Genomic DNA, 24,119 nt, shown 5'->3' with positions numbered 1-24,119 from the left:
GTATAAATCTTCAGCCCGAAGGCATATATAAATCTTCTGCCCGAAGGCCCTACATCGCCCGCCTGAAGGCATATATAAATAAATATCCACTAAGTGAGCATAGAAAATCATGGACATAATCTTTCCAAAATATATCTCATCGAAGCTCAATAGCTCAAACATCATATCATAAAATCATATTCATAAATATTTCAGTAACGTGAATTCGATAAAGCATGATATTTCATAAAGCATAGATTTGATAACTCATAAACGTTTCATAAAATGCAGTCATAAAATCATGCTTTTTATGTATGCATTTCTAGTAATAAAATCATGCATTTTGGAAGGGGTCCACTTACAGAAACTTTGTCATTGAAGAGTCATTCGGACAAGGGAGAACAAAATCACCATTGATATATGTACCTAAGCACATAAAGGGATCAATTAGTAAAATCCTACTAAAATGATTGAATTTGGGAAAACGGAGCACAGATTTGGAATCAAGGCATCGAAATACCCTAAAATGGGTCCCGGGCAAATTTCATAAAAGTCAATGAAAAGTCAACATGAATATTCTAGAGAATATTCTAAAAAAAATCTATGGTATATTCCATTAGAATATTTCATAATGGATACTTCGATGAATATTCCATCGAGTCCAGGTCAGGTCGGATCCGGGTAGGGTCAAGTTGTTGGTTTAGGCTGAGTTAGGTTAGGCCTGGTTGCTGGGTAGGGCCGGGTTGATGGGTTTTGGATCTAGTTTTGGATTACGGGTCGGGTCGACCTGATTTTAAGTCGTGGGTTGGGAGGATTCTGGGCAGGGTTCTAGAGCTCCGTTCAAGCTCATTTCTTCGCCATTTTTCACGTTCTAGTTATGGAAATGAAGCTTGGAATGAGGAGAAGAGGTTCTTACCAATTTGGAGCTATGTTATGGTCGATGTTGGCCGAAAAATGGCCCGCAAGTCATGGAATCCCTCACCGGAAACTAGGTTCGTTATCCCCAAGTTGTTTCTGCGTCCAACATGTGAAAACAACTTAAAGCCTACCTTAATCTAACCTTAAAATACAACCCAAAAGGTCCTAGGGACTTACCTATGTCGGGGGTGATGAAAAATCGCCTTGGGTTTGTCGGGAAAAAGGTGAACAATGGCCTCTGCCACTGTCGAGTTTCCAAGACCTTGGTCTGGGCCCGAGATGACGACGTTCAGGTGGTGGTGACGATGGTTCGCCAGTGTTGTTTCTTTGTTCTTGTGGGTTAGTGCCTTGAAGAGGAGAGAATAATGTAGAGGTGAGGGGGAGAAAAAAGAAGAGAGAGAAGTGAGGGGGAGAGATGAGAGATGATCGAGAGTTTGGGGAGGGGGAAGGGACATGGGGCAAGAGGGGATGAGAGGTTGAGTGGGATGCAAGTCCCACTTGGCACACGAAACAATCCCATAAAAGGAAAATATGAAAAATATCTCTCAAACATGAAATTACTACTTTACCCTCGTTCTAAAATTCGTAAAATTCGGGACGGGTTGTTACAAGAATACACATCAAGGAAACATGGTTGAAACTTAACCTAAAAAAAAAACATAATGATCTGTATTGATGATGTATCACATTAAATTGACAGAACAATACGTCGTCATATTATATTGACAAAACAATACATCATCACATTATATTACTTTATTTGATCTAATTACTTTTATATGGCTTAAAGACCGCTTATGCAAGCGATTTCTGGCTCTGCCACTCACGATACACTATTTATATATTGTCAATATGCTTGGGATACATTATCAATATACTATCTAGCCGAGTCATGCGCATGCATGATATCCTTAATATGATGCGACAATTGTTAATGCAAGTTATGCACAAATCATGGACAACCCAGGTGCGCAGGTGACCGAAATGGCTCATTCTTCAACTGGCACACGATTAGAGCCCTGGACTTCTCCCATTGTTTGAGAGCTTACGGTTTTATGTTCTATTTCACTCCCCAACACACAAGAAAAGAAATAAGTAATTTATTGGGTAATCAAATGATACATAGTACGATATAAGTAATAAAAATGAGAGTTGTTAAGCTTTTTATCATCCTGACGTCTAGCCTTAAAATTTTCTTTTTCAAAGTGGATCTTAATCCAAGCCTCTATTTTTAATAACAAACCCAGCCTGCTAATATCAAACGCGTCCAAGCCGTGGTTCCACCAAAGTCGGTTGGGCTAAAAGGGCTTCTAATCCGTTTCGTAAAATAGCCAAAATACCCTTAATATCATCTCGTATTTTCTACGCGCGCCTTCCCACCCCCTCTCTGTAATTTCGGAGTCGAAACCAAGAACCAGAAGCAATGGCTTCTGCAAATTCGGGTCGGATCTTCGCCTGCATTCTCTGGCTTTTTTTCCTCTCGCTCCCGCTTTCATCCGCCGTCGAACCCTCCAATGAGCAGTCCTTAGGTACTTTCTTTTCAAGTCCCCATCAAATTTTACTGTGATTACAAAATCCAGCTCAACGAAGTTATAAAATCTAGGGTTTTAAGTAAGATAAACAGTAATTTGAATCCCAAAACTGTTTTTTGGTTTGGTGTGTTGGGCTTCTGAGAATACCGAGGGAAAATTTGAATCTTTTTGCTACGAATTGATCAAGGATTCGAAAACCCAATTTATATATATATATATATGAAGTGAATGGGAGTAGATTTCTGCATTAGGTTTCTTAATTTTTCTGAAGAAGTAAGATTGTGGGAAATTTCAAATTTTGATTTGGAGTGGGATATTCTTTGATTATATCAAATTATTTTTTTCTGATACAACTACTACATTATAGGTTTTGGATGTATTAGAATGGGTTTTTCTTTTGGGAACAAAAATGTGCCTCCAAGAACACAGCTTTTCGGAACGTTTTGTTAAGGTTGAAAAAGGCCATTTAGATTAGTTTGAAGTGTAGGCAGATAGAAATGGCTTATTTCATGTTTATGATTTTGAGTTCTAGAATTCTGTTACTCATGATTATTCTTTTGGTATTGCAGTTATTTCCGAGTCGGATAGGGTACAATTATCTCATGGCGCGCCAGTAAAAAATTCTCCTGGCTCCAAGCCTGGCATTTCAGTGCTGTGTGAAAGAGTTCACATCCGTGGACTGTCAAGGCTTAAAAATATTGGGAAGTTTGCCAACACGGTGAAGGTGAAGGTATCAGGAACAAATTCAAGCACTCGTATACCGACCTTTGAGGTTTGTTTCCACAGGTGAGTCATCAATATTATGGGCCATGTGAGTTTTTAATACAACTTCCCTGTCAGACACTCTGCATACAGAACTTAATTAACTGAATGGAAAGAAATTAATTATTGTGCGATATGATATTACCAGTGTCTCTGAGATATCTTTTCTATTGCTGTGACGTTATTTATGTGTGGAATGATGAATTTTTTCTTTCTTTGCAGAAATACAACTCTTGGGCTAGGGATGTGCCCTCAAAGCCGTTGGCAGAAGGTTCCCAAGGGCTCCTGGTCAAGGTCCATGTCACCTTTTGAGCACCAACTCTTAGATATACGAACATATGGTTCACCCTTAGAGAGCTTGGACGTGTCCATTGAAGAAGGTAATATTCCTGAGTCTAATGTGCACATGATTTTACCTCTTACTCTAATCCATTTAGTGACCAGTTGATTAATGTGTTCTTTGTTTTGCAGAATTTGTTAAATATCGCGTGACGTTTTTGATATTGGGCATAATCATGATGAGCTTGGCGTCCCTCCTGAGCAATTCATTAGTATTTTATTACGGCAGTGGAATGGCAATTGGGGTGGTCCTTGTAATATTGATTGTACTTTTTCAGGTAAAATAGTTGCCATACTGATGTAATCCTTTTTCTTGATAAGATTGCTGAATGTCCATTGTCCAATGAAGTCCTTACACCATCCAAGATATGACCGAGTATGATGTTTTAATTTTTGTGGTTGTGTACAGGGGATGAAGCTTCTTCCAACTGGTCGGAAGAATTCTCTTGCAATTTTTGTGTACTCATCTGTGGTATGTACCAAAGCTCAGTTAATTTACCTTTCTACACTTTTCGTTTACATGATAATGATTGATGTAATTCTCACACTTTATCAGGTTGGTCTGGGATCTTTTCTCCTTAGCTACCTACCTGGGTTATTGCGTGCAGTACTCATAGAGATTGGAATCAGCGAAGATATGTATAATCCTGTAAGTTATCTTGAATTATTCTTTTAGTTGCCCAACTATCTTCACCATAAAGAAAAATGCCTTCCTCTTTTTCCATCCAGATTTTTTTATTGCATGTATCGTCATGTTTGGCCGGTGACCTTTATTTTAGATAAAATCATCCATGTTTTTTGTTTTCTAGTTGCAAGATGTTACCGTGTTTATCTTTTGGTATTGTTGCTGAAATCTAGCAGGTTTACTCAGCCGGATATAGTTATAACTATTAAGTTATTTAAACAACGATAACAATTATGGGGTATATAGCGACATCATTTGATTACTCAGTGAAAGCTTCCCTTAGAGTTGTGTTTTCATTAAAAATTATGTTATAGGTATTTCAAGTGATATGCATGGAATAATCAATTTATAGCCATCTATTAGGGGGAACAAATTTTCCTTGTATCGCATTGACGTCGGCATATAGTTGAATGCTTTGATGAAATACGAACCGGTAAACATCTTTTATATCAAACCTCTCTTTCAAATAAAATATTCTCTCTAATATGCATTTAATTATTTTCTTTTGGGTTTTGATGTACTCTGTATTCTCTTTCAGGTAAGATCTGCTTATAATTCTGCACTACATTTCTCTTACCATCTTGGATTTTAGTTTTATTCAGGTGTGTACTAACTACTAATTGGTGCCAGAATCAGAATTCAAGTTTTTAATGGCATATAATACCTTAGAGGCTTACAAGCACACACTTGGTTTTTATGCCATATTCTGATAATAGTTATTCTTGTTCTAGTCTTTGTTACGTTATGGTTTTCATCTTGCATCCAAGTTGTCAGTCCCTTAGGCATGTAATAGTTGATAGATCATAATGATATTGATCTATTCCCAAGATATGCATCAAGTCACACCTTCATTCTTTAGGCTAGTTATTGTTCTAGTGGCTTGTATTATATAGAGGTTTTATGTTTTGTAAGTTGGAAATAATGCTTCTCCTTCTTTTGGGCAGAAATAGTTTACAAGTAGACTTCACATTCTTCATTCTTTAAGATACCCTGAAATTGACCTTTTTGTTATTATTTAAGTCATTGCTGCACCTTATTTTACTTTTATTGCGACCTGTATACTTAATGATTGCAGAGTTAACTGTTGGTAATACTGGGGAAATTCTCTCATAATTTGCAGTTGGCTATATTTCTTCTGGCTTTTCTTTTTCTGGCTGGAGCATGGTTGGGCTTCTGGGCAGTTCACAAACTCATCCTTACAGAAGATGGATCAATCGATATAATGACATCTCAGTTTGTTAATTGGTCCATCAAAATTCTGGGTGCTACTGTGATTTTTCAGGTACGTTAGATAAGTATACATTTCAAATTTTGTCTATCAAAGTTTCACTAATAGTGCTTATATATATATATATATATCATTATCTGAAAAGGGATTTTATGTATCCTTTGCATTCAGAGTTCTGTCGATCACCGACTGGCAACAGGAGCTATAGTATTTGGATTCGTCTTCTCTGCTATACTAAAGAAAATCTTTAGATGGAGATTCCTTCGTCGCGTGTGCAAGATTATGTCTTTCCAATTCTGGAGCTTAGTCATGGCCTTCCAGTATCTGCCAACATTTCCTTCGTCGATATCGACCGGGTAAGTAACCACCATAATATTCCTCAGTCGGCAATACAAGTAAACAGTAAACACTGAACAACTTTTTTTCTAATACAGCAATGTATTTTTATAATTGAAGTGTGTTACATAGGAGTCATCTCCAAATGTCAATAGTTGCTTAAATTGCGAGTAGTTGTGTTGTGTGCGTGTGCGTGTGAAAAACACAAATGTCAAATGGTTACTCAGTTTCTCACTATTCTGGTAATCAAAAGGACAATGTGATTTGTTATTCTTATGCATGCTGGTACATTGGTAATGGTTTTTTGGAGTCCTAGTAACATGTATTAGATGATGTGCAGTATAGCATGTATGTTTCTTAACTTTCTTTGATTTTTGCCATGTTTTTTGGGTTTTGTCATTCATGACATATATGGAATGTTCCTGCAGGAAATCGCTGAAAACACCCAAAAAGAACCGCCGCAGATTGGAAATTCCTGATTCTCCGCCTTCTCCACCTTCAGATCCATGGTTATTTCCTTCTACCTTCCACACCACACCTGAAAGGAGAAAATACTCGAAAGAAGAGTGGGACGCATTCACCAGAGAGACAACAACAAAAGCCTTGCGGGAACTTGCTTCTTCTCCTGAGTATCACAGATGGTGCTCCTCAAATGTAGAAAGAATCAGTGTCACTCCCCGGAGCACTAGAAAAGTTGCTGATCAACCGCGCCACTGGTGGCTCCTTTGGTTGTGGTAAACAAGCAGCTTACAACACCTCCTTTGCGAAGTCAACATGGGCATGGCACATGCAAGAAAAGGCTGCCGTATTTCAAAGTTGAGTTGGAAGAAAATAAAGATGTGTTGAACGGATCTGTAAAATTTGTGGTCTGGACTCTAGAGAGTAGCAGGAACGGTTGCAATGTTGTAAAATTCATAGTTGTGCGCAGTTGATGTTTTTTGAGTAACCGGAATGGAAATTCTGATTTCATTTTGTTCTAAAAGGAGATTCAGATAGCCGGTAAAAAGAAACAGTTTCTCCCTTAAGAACGGGGTCATGTGAACGTTGTAAGCTGTTGTTTATGTTGGATGTCAGGTTCCCATTCAGTTCTACGTGATGAAATAGGGTGCGAGGGTCGAATCACAAAAAAATCTGGAAATACATCGATGACTTGTAATAGAACTTATGCTTGATAGAAATATTAGTATCATATAGAGTCAACGAACAATCAAATACCCCTTCACTTTCTCTTCCCCTCTCTTTTCAACTTTGAGATGTATAGATAACTATTTCATTTTTAGTTTTTAGTTTTTTGTGTTGGAGAAAGAAGAGATGGAAGAAGGGTCGTAGGAGGGAGGGGTAAAAAACAAAGAAAAATAGGATGAAAACAAAACCTTCAAAGTGAGAATTACATTAATGGTTTATGATGTTTTCAACCAGAAAATAAGAAAAGAAAAGAAAAGAAAACTAGAAAGAAAAAAGAAAAAAAATCTGTGAATACCAATACCCTGTTGCAATCCTATTAGATTAAGAATGTGATTGTGTAAATCCTAGTGTATCTAAGGATATCTTGAATATTCCCTTTAGTAGTTAATATCCCGTTAGAGTTGTAATTCTAAAAGGGTAAGGAATTAACATTCTCTACTACTATAAATAAAGGCACAATCAAGACCAAAGAAAGCCAAAGCATATCTTCCCTTTCGCGGGGTGAAATAACACACACCTTACAATTACACATCTCTCTCTTTCTCTCTACTATTGCCGCACTCCTCTTTCTATGGCCTTCATAATTGTTCAGTAAATTATGCCTACAACACGTTATCAGCACGCTCTTAACGCTGCACTAAAGAGAGTTTGATCTTCAATCAAGGGAGTAGTACGTTTTAATCATTCTTTTTATGATTAATTTATTATTTTATTGAATTGATCTACATGCTATTTATTCAATTTAATTTTTATGTGTTAAATGTGATACAACGTATTCGAGATGCAATTCCGACTTTCTGAGAATAATCTTCTACAAATTCAAGGGCCTTTGCCAATCAGGTACACTTAAAATAAAGGAAGATATTTGAAACGACCATGAAGCATGAAAACATTCCCCATGATGCATGAGCCCCTTACATTTATATTTATCTTCCGATATATATATACACACACACGCTTCATGCATTACACAATTTTTTCTATGTGAAATTTGTGAGTCAAAGCATATAAATAAATTAGAAGCAATTTGAGTTTTTCAAACCCCAGAAAATTCGAAAAAACAAAAAACAAAACTGGGATATTTTTTGCGACACTGTTGCACCACCGTGACACCATGTCGGACCACTGCGCTGGCTTGAAGCCCAACCGCATGGGGAAGTAATGTTGTATTAACACATGGACAGGGCACACAGCCCTTTGGGCTTGCTACCCTATTGGAAACCAACCAAGCTTTGGCTTGGGTTGCATAATTTACAGGCCTAAAGCCTCGATCTAACCCAAGCCCATAACCCACAAGCCTTTGGCTTGTTGGGCTTGCTACCGCCTCAGCTTGCATGTACCACAGCTAGCCCTGCAAGCTGGGCTTGTCCCACTGCCTAAAGACACAGCCTCAACTTCGGCTGGGTTTTGCATGTGCTAACCCACAAGCTAGCTTCGATTGGGCTTGCTCTCGTGCACCTTTTGGCCCAAAAACGCCAACATCTTGCTGTTGGGCTACCCAGTCCCTCAGCCCATGGCCTGCAACCACATGTGGGCTGCTTAGCAGCCAAACCTGAGGCCCAAAAGCCTCTAAGGCTTTGCCCTACTCACGGTACCCAAACCCAAATGCTATTGGGCTATGGTTTTTCAAATCCAATGCTAATTTTTTGCATTTTAAATAATTTAAACCTAAATGTTATTATTATTTTTGCTTCCACGATCATCCCCCTTTGGTCCCAATCTATTGAATTAATTAAAGGTGACCTACAGTCCATTAATCTGATAATTAATCCAAAATTATTGATCTGAATATCACTTTGGACATTATCGATTCAATAATTTATTTGTATACTTTGAACCGTTGACATCCTTTCGTAGTCCCGAAGCTCTCACACTTATGTTCCCAAAGAAACTCAAATCCACTACACTCTAATCAGTATATTGCATTCTATGTTTCTTACAGGAACCTTTCTTTTATGAACTAAACGTTCATAAACTAAATTTAACCCATTGTTTCGAATTTAGTGCCTTTGAAACCCGGAGTTTTCTTAAAACAATACACATATGAAAACCCGACGTTTTCATGAAAATCATGTCTTAGAACTCGAATGTTCTAATTTTGATGCTTATGGATGATTCATTCCCATAGCACCAATCACAATCTTGTTCCTTCCAATTCAATGGATTGTCGAATCATCACAAGTTCGATTTCCCTTATTTGGACATTTTTATCAAATACCATTGAATCTCCACATTCATGGTGCTCAGTGCTTTGCCCTTGTTCTTGAAGTTCAAGACCTTAGGAGCGAGGTTAGAATGCTTCGGAACTCTATTTCCTCCCTTGGATAGGTCTTGACTCTGTTGACCTTGGTGGGACAACATTTGGCTACGCCTACCACACCTAGAACGGCGATTCGAGCGTTAATTCTCGCTAATATGTGCTTTAGGCACAGTGGTCAAGCCAATAGGTCGAGCTTAATGATTCTTCATCAGCAGCTAATTATGCTTTTCAACAAAAAGTAAAATAGAGGTCAAATTCGAAAACTTAGAAAACTCTGTGCCTATATTATTACTGCAGAACAATATTGATCGTAGAGAAGGTTGAACAGGTTTTCTCTAGGAGATCCTCTTTGGTCAAGTCTTCATTAAAGAACTTGAGAGGTGATCAGATTTGACAAACTTCATAATGGTATTCATTCACAGATTTAAAGTCCTAGAAGCGCAAATGCTACTAGTCGTATCTTGTTTCAGGCAAGAATATGTCTCTTTGGTGATCGAAACAATCCACCAAAGCTACCCATAAAGCTCGTGAAACTTCCTCAACGTGGTACTCAGTTTGCAGTGCGTCGTGTATATATCTTTGTATGAAGATCATGGTGGTGGCTTTCTCAGCTTCGCCAATCGGGATATTTGTCTCAGCTTCAATTGTGGCTCAAAGGCTTTTAGCGGTGAGATGGAGATTCATATCTTTGACCACTTTTGGTAGTTTATTCTGGAGACCTCTAAAGCGATAAAGTCAAGTTTGTTCAAATTTGGCATATCCCTCACAAAAAAATTGGACAAGATTGTGTTTAGTGTAATGAGATAAATTTTGTCAATCCTTCCACACATGAGTAAAACATTTGGGTTCTATGAGACATGTATTAGTTTAAATTTTCTTGAAAAACTTCAGGTTTTCAAGGCATATTGTTAGAAACTTTGGGTTTGAATTTGTATGAACTTCAGGCTCATGAGTTCCGGTAAGAAAACACAATATATACATAAAGTATGCAATATAGAAAACATGTAGGTCTTCATGGCCTACAACAATAATTTAATGAATTGATAAATTTCTGTTATTGAGCTTCGGGCCTATAAGGAGTGATGGACAAAAAAAATATTAAAACCCAATAATGCTTAAAAAATTAGACGATGAAAGTCGGTGGTCCAAAATAGAACCAAAGCCATGTGGGCTGGGTTTGACATGGGCCGAGTTGACGACTGCATGCCCTTTTCGTAGTGTTAGGCTGCAGGGAGCAGGCCCAGGTGGGGGGCAGCAGGAATGGGCAGTTGTTGGCAGGCCGTTGGGCAAAGCCCAATTGTTTTTTCAGTTGCTACGGGCTGAGAGGAAACTGTCAGGTTGAACCAAAAATACCCTAGTAATGCTGGTTGTGGTCACTAGGGAAGAAAACGGGCGCCGCCGCTTCACGCGGCCGTGTTTTGGGTCAGTGTCGGTTGGGGCGAAGCACGAGTTCAAACTGAAACCCTTGATTTGGACGAAAAAAATTTCTTTGAACGTCGGGGTGTGAAAACCGTGGGAATTCGATTTGAATCCCTCAAGGAATCGACGAAATTATTCTGGAATTTCCAAGAACATTGTTGGAGATGATGAAATCAATTCCCAAAAACACTACTGCAGGTCTTGATTTTCTAGAAAAGACGACGATGTTGTGGCTCGGCTGTAGGCGAGGGTTTCTATGTTTGGGGTTGACGCCAAAACGGCGTTGGGTTTCTGAGTTCTCAGGTGGAGCCAGCAGCTCCACTGCTCACGGGGTCGGCGGTGCGGCTTCGAACCGCTGCTCTTTAGGTTTTCGAGAAAACCCTAATTTTATTTTTCAATATTCAATGCATATTCACAATATCAAAATATCAATTCACATAATCGTGTTATTATTGATGTAATGCATAAATAAAATTAAAGAATTGTTATTAGTGTTCCAAAAATCTAATTCTACACTCCAAACTTTTTATATTAAGAAAGAAAAATACACTTATGAAGAGGAGCGTAAAATGAGATTTTTGAAGTACCAATAACACTTTCATAAAATTATGTATAATCTAAAATTCGTATTCCCGTCAAATTCTGTAGTGTAGCGGAGGAGTCTGCTAATAACGTGTTGTGGTCTATATTTATCTGAAGGAGAAGAAAGGTGCGGCCGCAAGAGAGAGTGTGGAGAAATTGTAGGGGTGCTTGGGTGTATTTATTTATTTACATAATGCCTTTATTTATAATAGAGAATGAGAAGAGTATTAACAATTATATAGAGAAAGAATAACTAAAGGAATTGTTATTGGCATCCCAAAAATCTTATTATACACTCCAAACTTTCTATATTTGGAAGAAGAAAAAAATTACTTGTGAGGAGTGTAGAATGAGATTTTTGTAGTACCAATAACACTTTCCATAACTAAAAGAATTATTATTGACACTCCAAAATTCTTATTTTGCACTTGAAACTTTCTATATTTAGAAAGAAAAATACACTTATAAATAATGCAGAATGAAAATTTTGAAATGTCAATAACAGTTCCCTAACTAAAAACCAAATATATATATAATTTATACAATTATAATCCAAGAATATTTGTAACACCTCGAATTTTATTAGTGTGAAATTTAAGCCCAAATAAAATACGACCAACCAACGGGCGAAAATTGTGAAGTGGTGCATGGTAGTAAACCAAAACTTCGGTGTGGGCAGTTTCGACCGCGGCTACCGGAGGTCACTCCAGCATTCAATTTTCGATTAGGTCACTCTGTGTGCATTTCTCTCCAACCCTTCAATGGCCGCGACGTACACCTCTTTAGGAACCCACAGACGACTCGCCGCCGTAACCTCCCAGCTAACCTCGCTTCGCCGCTCTTCTCTCACCGTTACTGAAAAACCATTGCGGCTGCCTCTGGCGAATAGAGGGAGGCGGAAGGGCGGGGCGGGAATTTCCCTCAAGTGCAGTAATGCGTATGGCCCAGTGATGGACGAGAGCGAGAGCGATTGTGAGAACTACAATTGCATGGAGGACGAGCAGTTCGTGCTGTGGTTCCGAGAGGCTTGGCCGTATTTATGGGCCCACCGCGGCAGTACCTTCGTTGTGATTATATCGGGTGAAATTGTGTCCAATAGCACTTACTTGGAATCAATTCTCAAGGCAGGTACTCTGCCTTCTAATTTTCTGAACTGTTTGGTTGCTGAGAAATTGTTATATTTGGTCTGTTTGGCTGCTGAGAAAATGAAACAAACAATGTCGTCAGCGGAAGGAAAGATCATATTTTTATTCATTAATGTCATCAGCGGAAGGAAAGATCATATTTTTATTCATTTTCTCTGTTTGTTAGAGCGCTGTGCAGCATTTTAGTTTAAGCAAAGTTCTTGTTAATTTATTTCTCTTTGTATTATACTATATTTATTAGTATATATATTTATACATTTGGGTTTTATGCAGGATATAGCACTTCTTCATCACCTGGGGATCAGGTTTGTTCTTGTTCCAGGACCCCATGTGCAAATTGATGAACTTTTGGCACGAAGAGGTGAGTGTTTTATTGTATGTTCTTGTTATTGTGATTTTCAAATGGATGGGGCTTGTTTGGAATTCGCTTATGGGATGGCTAAAAGCGTTTTCTGACAGCCAAAAGTCCTGATTGCGTTTGGCAGAAAAACTTAAAAGTGCTTCGGGCTCATAAAAGCACTTTCTGGAGAAGCACTTGCTAGATGCTTCTTCGAGAAGTACTTCTAAGTGTTTTTCCAGGTAGGATTTGGAGTTTTAGTAAACATGTCAACGTGGTTAAAGCAGGTCTAGAAGAAGCACTTAGGAGTACAAGTGCTTTTTAGAGAAGCAATCTCAAACGGAGCCTAAGCATGATATCATGGAGTTGAGCACAAATGTGTTTTATTAGTGTTATTGATTTTCATAATGCATATATATATATATATATTTTTTTTTTTGTTGGCATGGATGATTTAGTTTAGTTAGATTGTTAATCCTTTATGTTCTTTAAGTTGTTGGTTTGTTTAAACCATTTGAAGTGCTATAAGGTTGAAACTAAGCAGGTATATGTTAGTTGTTACTTTTCAGGAAAGGAGCCAAAGTTTGTTGGTCAGTACAGGGTAACTGACTCAGATTCCCTAGATGCTGCAAAGCAAGCGGCTGGGGCGATATCTAAGACGATAGAGGCAAAGCTTTCTCCAGGACCCTCCATGTGCAATATTCGTCGACACGGTGACAACAGTCGTTTGCATGAGGTTGGTGTCAGCGTAGAGAGTGGTAACTTTCTTGCAGCCAAGGTAAGAATCTTACTCTTTCAAAAGTGACATTAAACATTAGGTTGTTTTCTTGATTTGTGATTTTTTTTGGTTGGTACCGAATTCCGTAAAGTAGTGCTGCTATTTCGTTTTTCAGAGACGAGGAGTCGTTGCTGGTGTTGATTATGGGGCAACAGGTGAAATCAAGAAAGTTGATGTTTCTCGCATGCGTAAGAGGCTTGATGATGATTGTATTGTGATATTGAGCAACCTGGGTTATTCCAGCTCTGGAGAAATTTTAAATTGCAAGTATGCTAGCATAGTTTCTGTTTCGGTAGTGATTATCTATTTTGTTGATAATTATATGCTGCCAACTCCTTTTGCATGTATAGTACCTAAGCTGATTATTTATGCTTTTATATATTTCAGCACTTATGAAGTTGCAACAGCTTGTGCCTTGGCTATCGAAGCAGATAAACTAATCTGCATAATAGATGGTCCAATTCTTGACGAGAGTAGACGCCTTATTCGCTTCTTAACTCTTGAAGAAGCAGACATGTTGATTCGTAGGCGGGCTCAGCAAAGTGAGACAGCTGCTAGCTATGTGAAAGCTGTCGATGAAGAAAATCTGTCTGGTTTTGGATATGATGATCATAATGCTACTCACCAGAATGGGAGGGCTTTTAAGCAAAATCATACTGCAAGGTTTCACAACGGTGTTGGTTTTGAAAATGGGAATGGATTGTGGACTGGTGAACAAGGTTTTGCTATTGGAGGTCATGAGCGGCTAAGTCGATTAAATGGTTACCTTTCAGAATTGGCTGCTGCGGCCTTTGTTTGCAGGGTAAGCTCATAACAGTCCTTTTTGCCCCCTGGTTTACATACTTCGTTAAATCTTTGTCTGCATAGTTTAAAGTCCCAGCTTCTTTATATGTTGAGTCTGAAGAACCCAGCCAATGGTAGTTTCTGTTTATTGCCAGGGAGGTGTTCAAAGAGTACATCTGTTAGATGGCACTAAAGGGGGCATGTTATTGTTGGAATTGTTTAAAAGAGATGGATTGGGGACAATGGTGGCTAGGTATGCTATTTTTGCAGTAAATGTATCCGTATTTTTGTATACTTTGACGACTTTCTGATGTCAGATTCTAATAAACTTTAATGTGATGATAAGCTATGCTGATGGTCCTAATTGCCAGTCTTTTTGTTGTTGATGTGATTATCTGCTATTTATATTTTCCTGGTTTATGTTTGTTTCCTCTTTTATTGCTTACTAGCCTGGTCAGCATTTTAGTGGAAATCCAAGCAGCAATTCTTCAAGTCACATTACATCTATAAATTCATCGATAGAACATTAGAATTGCACGAGTTCGTAGAGGTTGTTTCGGTCTCGTTGTGCTTGGATTGTGCATAAAATAAGCTCTTATGGTTCCTGGTTGTTTTGGGCTCCCATGGTTCATGGTTGTTTTGGTCTTATATTTGTATTTTCTTATCACTAGTTCAAAAAACATTCCAAAAAAGTCGTCCTGCACTCCTTCCGAATAGAGAAAAGGAGGGAGGACTGGGACATGACGTTTTTGAAGTGCTAATAACAATTCTCAATATTTTTCTGCCAATGAATTCTCATCATTGCCGGTTAATCATGCTAAGATTGGATACTGTTGAAGTCTAACTTCAAGAGCTTCCTTACATTAATTATGAAAACGGAGAGCAAATAATTGTACCTAACATATGCATAAGTTTTCCTCTATCTACCCACTCACACGTGCATTAAATGTTCGACCTTAGTGACCTGTATGAAGGAACCCGGATGGCTAGGGCATCCGATTTCTATGCAATAAGACAAATTATACAACCTTTAGAAGCAGCCAGCACATTGGTTCCAAGAAGCGATGAACAGGTTTGTGTTCCCGGTCCTTCTTAATTTTTGTTTTTCAGAACCTTCTATTATTTACTCGTGATTATTAATTAAAACTGATCTGAAATTGTTTTATTTTAAACTGAATTTTTACCAATAGCTACGTGAAGAATTGGATTGCTTCATTGTGGTGGAAAGAGAAGGCCAAATCATTGCATGTGCTGCTCTTTTCCCTTTCCCAGAGGAGAAATGTGCAGAGGTTGCTGCTGTTGCAGTTTCTCCTGATTGCCGCGGTCAAGGGCAGGGTGATAAATTACTTGGTAATATACTATATAAACTTGAATAAGCATCCATATATCTTTGCTCTTGTTGCTTTCCTCATTTCTTTCTGTACTTTCAGTGGTCGTTACTGAGCTTATTTTCAACATGAACTGTCGAAAAATATGCCAAATTCTACATGAACCTCTTAACCCAAGATGCTTTGAACTGAAATTTGGGATCCAATTAAAAACAAAGGGACAGTTTGATATAATGTATGTTGTATATCTATAAACTTTATTATCGTTACAGTTAGATAGTCCGTACTTTTAAGAATTTTGATTTTTAATATCTGCAGACTACATTGAGAAGAAGGCATCCTCTCTTGGATTAGAAAAGCTGTTCGTGCTCACAACACGCACTGCAGACTGGTTAGTTCCCACTACTTGAACTACATGTATGCTTGTGGAGGTTTCACTAGTTAATGGAGTCATGTTTCTGATTTACTTTGGTTTGGAGCTGAAGATGAAAAGGAACACCGTAATCTAGTTGAGGTTTTTCGTTGTGGAATCGGTCCAATTTGTTGTAGTCGCGTGAGGGTTAGATATGCCTATTCCACATATTTCTTGGTGCTTCGGAGGAGTGATTTGTCCGCAACATGTTTTATTTTTTTATAAGCAGAGAAAGGTTCAATGATCTGTCTTGAAGAATGACACCCGTTGTCTATAACACAGGTTTGTGAGGCGTGGTTTTTCACAATGTTCAATTGAATCAATACCAGAGAGGCGGCGGACAAAGATCATTCTGTCCCGTAAATCCAAATATTATACGAAGCACTTGTTACCAGACACTAGCGGAATTACTGTTAACAGGGCGTTCACATGAGGTTGAAAATGCTGGCGGCAAATCCTCTCCCCACCAGGTTTAGCTGCTGAATCATGGTCGATACAACTTCAACAATTTCAATCTGGTTCCGGGATTATCTGAGGGGAAAATTTATCATTGTGTTTGAGTTATGAGTTTTATATCTAAACCGACGATCTTTTTGCCACACTGATGGAATAACGAATTTTCTTAATAAATGATCGGCGAAATTGATTTTATATAATAAATCGATATTGGGAAGTGCTTGCCTGAACTAGAAGCCTATAAAATTTTTGATTTAAAACAAGGTTTGATATGATTCATTAGCTATCGATGAAATTTCAAACCGTGATTCATAAATGGTCATAATGACCATCGAATGTGGGCAACTGACTCTAGCACAACCTTTAATTACCATCGAATGTAGGCGGCTCTGTAACACAACTTTTGATTTTATACTGTTTTCGAAACAGATAGTCAAGACTCAACTCGTAATTTCAAAACCCCGAGGTACTTAGCGTAACAGTTACCATTCAACCAACAAAGAGATTTGGGGGAAAGAAGACCAAAGGGATTGAGATTTATGCAAAGGAGGGAAACAGAGAGGAGAGGGAGAAGAAAACAATTCACACTGCACCGAATTGTAAGCAAAAAATATAACAAAATACGACACGGAATACAATAACGGTAAAAATACAATCAACCATAGAGGGAATACAAATGCAGTGTCATTTATGTCAAAGAAATAGGGGGAGATACTTCACAGCATGAATCCCGTTTATTATTGTAGTCGGTGTTTCATTTGGGTCAAGTAACACGTTCAATGAAATACAACTAAGGAAACTGCAAAGCATTGATGCACAACCTCCCTCCTGAGATAGAACCCAGAAACAAAACCATTGAAACAAAATCAACTCTCCTCAGTTTTTGGTAGGCCTTTAAACTTGAAGTTGTCTGCATATGCCTTCACCTGAAACTAGAGCTCAGTTAGAGAGAAAAAACACCAAACTTCATACAAATAACCATTTGATGCCCAAACATTCCGAGAATGCAAAAAGAAGAAAGGATCTCAAATTGCAGAAAAGAAAAGATACAAAGGAAGCTGGTCACCAACTTAAGAAAATTTATATCTCAAGGATACGCAATTCCTCATTACTCCAGTTCTTTAACAAATTCAAGAAAAAGTGCAAAATTATACTACTAAACTTCCAATGGACTATGTCCAACAGTTTTGTCAATGCCATCACAACACATTATCTACTCTTCCACACACATAGCTTGCATAAAGCAGTTTGATCTGTTTTGAGAAGGTAATCATGGCATGAATTGGCAATACCAAAAAGAGAGCTGTGTAACTTCAATGAAGTACTTGGTTCAGGAAATTATCACCTAGGTAGCTCAAAATTAATAGATTGAAACTATAATATTTACACAAGTCCTTAAGAGTAAGTCTGAGCTATATTAACAGAGAAGAAAGAAACCAAAAGCTGTGTTCATGAAAATTGAGGATGCATTTATATTCTAATTCCCAAACAAAACCACCGTCTTAATCTCAAATGACAACAGTCTGCTGTATGCACCCTACCCCTAAAACCCAAAATATATTCACAAAAAACCAAAAGATAAAGAAACTGTTATCGTATGAGAATGGAAATAGCTTCAGAAAATATGAAGAAAGAATCACATACCCTCAATAATGGTGTTTGCCGCCTTTTAACCTGCAGATAAGTTCAAGAACTCTTGTTAATAGGTCAAAGGGAAGTTATTTTAAGTTTTTAAGGTGCACTAACAGTTATAGGGCTATTAATCTTTCCACCTGTTTGTACCATACTTGACCAATCTCGAAACTACCTTCAAGGACTCACTGAGGGGTTCACGCTAAGGCACCCCTGCACAAGAGTTTCCCTCCAACCAGGAGGCCAATCACAGCTCGACACATGTCAACGTTAGAATAAAGCTCATAGAGTCCCACATCGACCGCAGACAAAAGCTAAAAGGAGACCATTCTCCTACAATTAATCCCTAATGTCATTATTGTACTTAAACTAGTCATTAGAGCCCAATGATGATAATTATGCTTAGACTTGTGTATTTTTGTAAACCCTTCAATGTTGATGAAAACTCCTCTACTCCGTGGACGTAGCTAGACTTAGGATGAACCACATACATCTTGTGTTTGCTTCCCTATCTCTATCTATTTATATATTATTCTCACCAGGTGACCGGAGCAACCGAGCAAAGGTTACAAACTTGACACTTTACGTTGTTCCAAAGTCTTCACCGATTTTGTGCATCAACATTTGGCGCCGTCTGTGGGAATCGACACAAAAGCCATGTTGGTTCTCTCTTATTTTTTTCATCCCACCACCGCGAAACCCTCACAACCTCCCTCACTCCACCATGAATCGGCAAAAACCCGAGAGCCCAAAACCTCTCTCCTTTCCTTCGTGTTCAATGCCTCCATTTCTCAAAACCAATGCCTAACCTCCAATCCAAACCATCTCAGCGCCAGGAGACCCTCATTTCTGCAAACCCACAGAGCAGCCACCATGGTCGCTCCATCAAAATCAAAACCGGGTCTCACTCCCTCTTAGAAATTCCATCATTTCTCGAATCCTAGAGAGAGTTCAATGAATCCGAGCCCAAATCCCTCAGAATCAAACTAAAAGGGATCTGAAGTGGAGGCCATGGTCAGAAGAACGATGGAAATGACGGCAGCTGTTCAAACTCAGGCTGCAATGCACAACTGTGACCTCCACAACGCACAGCTCGCGAGGAATTGCCGCCACCAACGAAAACCACTTGGACTATCAGATTCTCACTCAACCCAAGTGGTGCCAGTGCTGAGAAGCTCACCATGAGCAGGCCTTGTACCATCGCTGCCATCTCCATTGTTTGGGGAAAATCCATCGGAGAAGATAAGGACTCCATCTTCTCCAAATTATTACTGTTTATTTAATATTTTATTATTATTATTTTGTGATATATATTGTGTGTGTCCCCATTGTCATTATATTAAGATTGCATGCTACAATAGTCACATATGTTCAGAACGCTTTCCATCATATTTCACTAGTGACCTACATATTTAGGCAACTTCTTATGCAATATTTATTCATTGCCTAGTGATATTGTGATGCCCTTAACAATGTCACATATGAAACAACTCATTTACCACACAACTTACATAGTATGACATTATGCTTTTGCCAAATTCTGTGATCGATTTATTCATTATCCACTCATGCTTAAACTATCATTTATTGTTAGGATCCGTTGATCAACATTGTTACTGATTAAAGAAACCTGTCAACCACTACTGATGAACTTATAGATCGATGAGCCACACGTTTATGGGGACAAAGATTCAGTCCAAAAGGTGGTCTCGTGTTTGACCAAACACCCACTTGATCGGACACTCGCTCATTTGGACACCTATGTGATCAGACACCCGCAAGTTCGGACACCCAATCGTTCGGGCACTTACGAGATTGGACACCCATAAACTTGGATACCCTTGAGCTTCGACCTCGACTCACAGACCCAACTTATGGACCCAACTCAAAGTCCCTACGTATGACCCCGACTCAAAGACCTGACTTGTGGACCCAATCCGTGCACCCGACCCATAGACCCAATATGCAAACCCGAACAAGCGGACCCGAGTCATGTCAAGAGTTAACTCACAATGAGCGCAAGCAGAAGTCGAGTGCATACTCGCAATGAGAAACGCCACGAGCCGCCTCGCAATGAGTACCGCTTCCAACCAAGCAACGCCTCGCCGCGAGCATTGCCTCTAGCCGAGCAACCGAGCAACGTGTGCTACCTCTAGCTGAGTATTGCTTTACGTTGAGCACCGCTTCATGTCAAGTACTAGTTTCGGACGACATCTAGTCATTTCGGCTCGCACATGGATTGGATTTGAAGTCTCCAGCCAAAAGATTCTCTTGATTGAAGACTTGAGGGACTCCTGTTGTACCATACATTGGGCCTTAGTATTTGGGCCTCATGACATAGCCCATGATGTATGTAGGAGGTGAAGGAAACCCTTATTCTATAAAAGGGATCCTTCACTCTCACTTGAAGGGGAGAAAAGGTGAAAAAAGAAGAGCAAAGAGAGAAAACCCTGGCCTCTATAGTCTCCATGTACATTGTAACACATATTTTACATAGTGAAACCATATCGACACCAGTGTGGACGTAGCCCCAACTTGGGGTGAACCACAACATATTTTTATGTTCTTGTGCGTTTGTGTGATTCACTGTCGGATTTACGTTGATCCAAGATCGACCCGATCTTGTGCATCAACACCACCAAAACGAGATATGCAAGTAAAAAAACGTTTAGAGATGTAAGATGATATCTGCAATTCACTGGATATATGCCTAGTTCTTTCTCCACCTTTTGGGGAATGAATACATGCCTAGATTGAAAACACACAAGATGAACTTAAGCTCAATAAAGGCCAACCCTATAATGGTCAGTTTCTGTTTGTGTTTTACTAGAAACATCTAGGACATAAAGCGGGAACACTGCATAAATTCAAGCAAATGCTAGGAAAAACTATAAAGTATCTTTAAGTCAAAACATATGAAAATATATTTTTAGCAGCACGAAGAAAACGAACAAAACATACCACATAATCCCAACCATGTCTCTCTGCAAAGGACCTTGCAGCGTCTTCACTGTCAAAACCCAGTGTCGAATCACCGACATGTGCGTATGGGTCCCCAGTGGAAGTCCAGCCCATCAATGGATTCTCCCACCTATAAACATATCACGGAGATGAGCTATTAATCATCCAATTATGCTAACAAAATAATCATTCAATAATTATGAGAGAACAAAAATAAGTTTATTTCACAGCTCGACTGAGAGATGACATGAAATATCCCAATCAAAATCCAAGAAAGGCACCATCTAGCTAAAGCAACACGGTTTTCAGGTTTTATTGTCATTCTAATTACAGTGGACTACTCAGAAAAGTTTAAATAGACAGTGTTATCAATGAAGAGATTCACTATTAGTCCAAGAATTGTTAGCTGATTATTATATTTATTTCTTACTTTCACAAAATAAGTAGTTTGGTTTGATATCAAACTTGACAAGAGTAGCTCAAGTGTTCAGAAGGCTTAAGCAAAAATTTAACACGAGATCAAAAGCATAAGTATCACTTCAAACGCAACATTCACATTGTTCAACAGAAAATCTCGGTGCACAACATTACTCTTAGTAGAAACTAAACAGTATAAAACCTATCTACCCACCATGAAGCACATCAGAAGATTTTCACAACCCCAAAAACTAGGATAACCAAAGAAAATCCAAAAATCTATAACCAAATCGGCGAACAACAACAATGGGAACCAAAAAACCATACTTCTGTGTTGACACAAAGTTGATCTTCCACTTCCCAAGTTTCCCTGATCCTTGCTGAGACGCAGTTCTTGCAGGTGAGTATATTATAACCTGTCATATACGCTCATAAATCAATAAAATTCCCAATCACAATCAATTTAAAATAATAAATAAATAAATAAATTGATATTAGCTATGTATAGCTTGTAACTTTCATTAAAAAAAAATGAAAACTTCAAGCCTCGAAATTACTATTTTCCTACAGATACAACGAATTCGACATATGCCAAGTGCCCTAATTCGATCGATAAACCAAAAACTCGATTTGGGTTATGTGAATGCATTGGAGAAATTAAGTCAAAATTACAAAAGATTCCGAATTGAGTTTCAGAAAGAAAACGAAAGGGTTCGTACCCTCCGGCGGAGATGTTCATCGGGAATGCCAGCGACCTTTCCGATCTCACCGGGCATGTACTCGACCAGCGCGTCCGCCGAGAACGGCCTGGACCCTGAGGCAACAGAGGCTCGGAGAAGACGAGCGTGGTTTGACATGCGCTGCAGAGAGCTCGCCATTGCCGGTTCACGAATCAACGGAAGAACCAAAACTCGCGCGCGCCTTGTGAAATGTAAAACTTGCAGCCGGAGCAGTGAAGACCGAAAGTAATATTCAGTGTCGTCGTTTTAACTATTTTGACAAAAATTGCTGTTTCACTCCTCTAGTTTGAAAGTATATACAAATTGCCCATAACGTTATTGAATTCGTTCTATTTAAACCACAAAGTCTAATAAGAGCATCTCAAGTGACTCTTTTAACTGTAGCTCTTCAATTACAATGAATGATCTTGAATTCTTTTTATATTTATAGATTTTTGTAGACAGAAACGAAGTCTTCAATTTAATAACTTGGTTTGTGACGTGGAATAGGCGACGGAAATAATCGAAGAGCAATTAGAAAATTATATAATTTGCAACAAACAAGACTTTATTGAAAACATTCCTAGTTTAAGTATGATTGTGTAAATTCTAGATTAGATTTTATTCTAATTATCATTTCCTATTCTATCTTGCATTCCTTGGGAAAGAAGGAATATTTTCTCTCCTTTTATTACTATAAATAAAGACATAATGTAGGAGGGATAACAACACACACATTCCCCTACAATTCTACAAACACATCTCTCTCTTCTTCTTGCTGCCAGCCACCCTAAACCTGTCAGATAAAATAGACCACAACATGTTATCAGCACACTTCTACAGTTGCGCTTAGGAATATGACGTTGAAGAATTTTTCTGCATCAAACCAGTTTATCCATATCATCACGCAATCAGGTTCTTTAAAAAACAACGGTTTTTATCTCGATATATTTGCAGCCCTGATAGCATGAACATTCACCATGATGCATGACCCAACTTTACGTTTTACAAATTTTAGATTCTACATAAATTGTGTATGCCTCATAATCATAATTGTTGAATTATGTGAATTTGATATTGGTTATGAATTGAATCAAATATATGTACATGCATTAACTTATTTGAATTGCATATGGATCAAATTGAATTATATATGAATTGAATTGAATTGAAAAAAAAGAGCAAATTTTTTTTTAAATCAGGAAACAAACCTGGTGCCACTAGGGTTTTTTTTTTTTTTTAACCCACGACCTTGCCCAGGCATGTAGCTTGTGGGCTGAGCTACGCCACGCCGCAAGCCGAAGACATGGGCTCCTCTGCTAGATACCCGAGCCACTGGGCTTGGCCCCCCTCCTAGAATCCTGCTCCAACCTAGGCTGAGCTGCTCCACGTGGCAAGCCGAAGACATGGGCATCTCTGTTGGACACCCGAGCCACTGGGCTTGGCCCCCCTCCTAGAATCCTCCTCCAACCCATTGAGTTTTGGAGCTTCCCCGGCGCGAAAAAAAAAAAAAAACGTTTTTGGGCTCGCCTAAAGCGGCCCGCGAAAGGAAAAAAAAAGAATTTTTTTTGGGTCTGCCTACTGCAGCCCATTCCTCTGTCCATTCTTCCCGTGGGCCTGCAGCCCCACCCGAGACACCCTAGCCCAATTTAGGACCTAGGTCACACGGCACCATGTTATTAAGCCACCCTGTAGGCTTATATTTTCTATTGGGCCTCGAGCTTTATTTGCCTAATTATATTAGGCCCAATGGGTTTTATGTTTTTTCACCCACACTTTAATTTGGCCCGAAGTCCAAATAATTAAAATTCAATTATAATTGTAAACCTAAATTTTATATTTTTGCATATTTGTTTGCATATATATTTGTGTTTGCCTGTAGGAATATATAAAGCTGAAGTTCATAATTATTTTGAAATCTAAAGT

The 24,119-nt window shown here is 38.7% G+C and overlaps 3 protein-coding genes across 4 annotated transcripts; 2 read left to right on the top strand and 1 right to left on the bottom strand.

The window, feature by feature from the left end:
* Nucleotides 1-2,246: 2,246 nt before the first annotated feature.
* Nucleotides 2,247-6,725, top strand: LOC137707774 (uncharacterized). Its single transcript, XM_068446694.1, has 9 exons — nt 2,247-2,426; nt 2,999-3,215; nt 3,414-3,571; nt 3,663-3,808; nt 3,940-4,002; nt 4,087-4,179; nt 5,336-5,497; nt 5,615-5,799; nt 6,208-6,725. Exons 1-9 carry the CDS (start codon nt 2,321-2,323, stop codon nt 6,515-6,517), a joined length of 1,440 nt encoding a protein of 479 aa, XP_068302795.1. The 5' UTR covers nt 2,247-2,320; the 3' UTR covers nt 6,518-6,725.
* A 5,261-nt stretch (nt 6,726-11,986) lies between these two features.
* On the top strand, nt 11,987-16,931 carry LOC137723309 (probable amino-acid acetyltransferase NAGS1, chloroplastic). The gene is made up of 10 exons (XM_068462509.1): nt 11,987-12,409; nt 12,644-12,731; nt 13,277-13,485; nt 13,601-13,752; nt 13,873-14,287; nt 14,424-14,521; nt 15,229-15,340; nt 15,459-15,618; nt 15,915-15,987; nt 16,291-16,931. Exons 1-10 carry the CDS (start codon nt 11,987-11,989, stop codon nt 16,439-16,441), a joined length of 1,881 nt encoding a protein of 626 aa, XP_068318610.1. The 3' UTR covers nt 16,442-16,931.
* A 220-nt stretch (nt 16,932-17,151) lies between these two features.
* On the bottom strand, nt 17,152-22,441 carry LOC137737986 (NADH dehydrogenase [ubiquinone] iron-sulfur protein 4, mitochondrial-like). Of its 2 annotated transcripts, none has more exons than XM_068477582.1 (5): nt 22,194-22,441; nt 21,802-21,890; nt 21,058-21,187; nt 18,109-18,138; nt 17,152-17,396 (listed from the first exon to the last, which is right to left on the bottom strand). In XM_068477582.1, exons 1-5 carry the CDS (start codon nt 22,350-22,352, stop codon nt 17,331-17,333), a joined length of 474 nt encoding a protein of 157 aa, XP_068333683.1. In that variant the 5' UTR covers nt 22,353-22,441; the 3' UTR covers nt 17,152-17,330. The 2 variants fall into 2 exon arrangements, with proteins under 2 accessions (XP_068333683.1, XP_068333692.1); XM_068477591.1 differs by having other exon boundaries at nt 17,152-17,390; nt 22,194-22,437.
* Nucleotides 22,442-24,119: the final 1,678 nt, after the last annotated feature.

Source organism: Pyrus communis, chromosome 1 (genome assembly GCF_963583255.1).
Source record: "Pyrus communis chromosome 1, drPyrComm1.1, whole genome shotgun sequence".
Taxonomy (NCBI): Eukaryota; Viridiplantae; Streptophyta; class Magnoliopsida; order Rosales; family Rosaceae; genus Pyrus; species Pyrus communis.
This window is presented reverse-complemented; position numbering and strand designations above follow the sequence as displayed.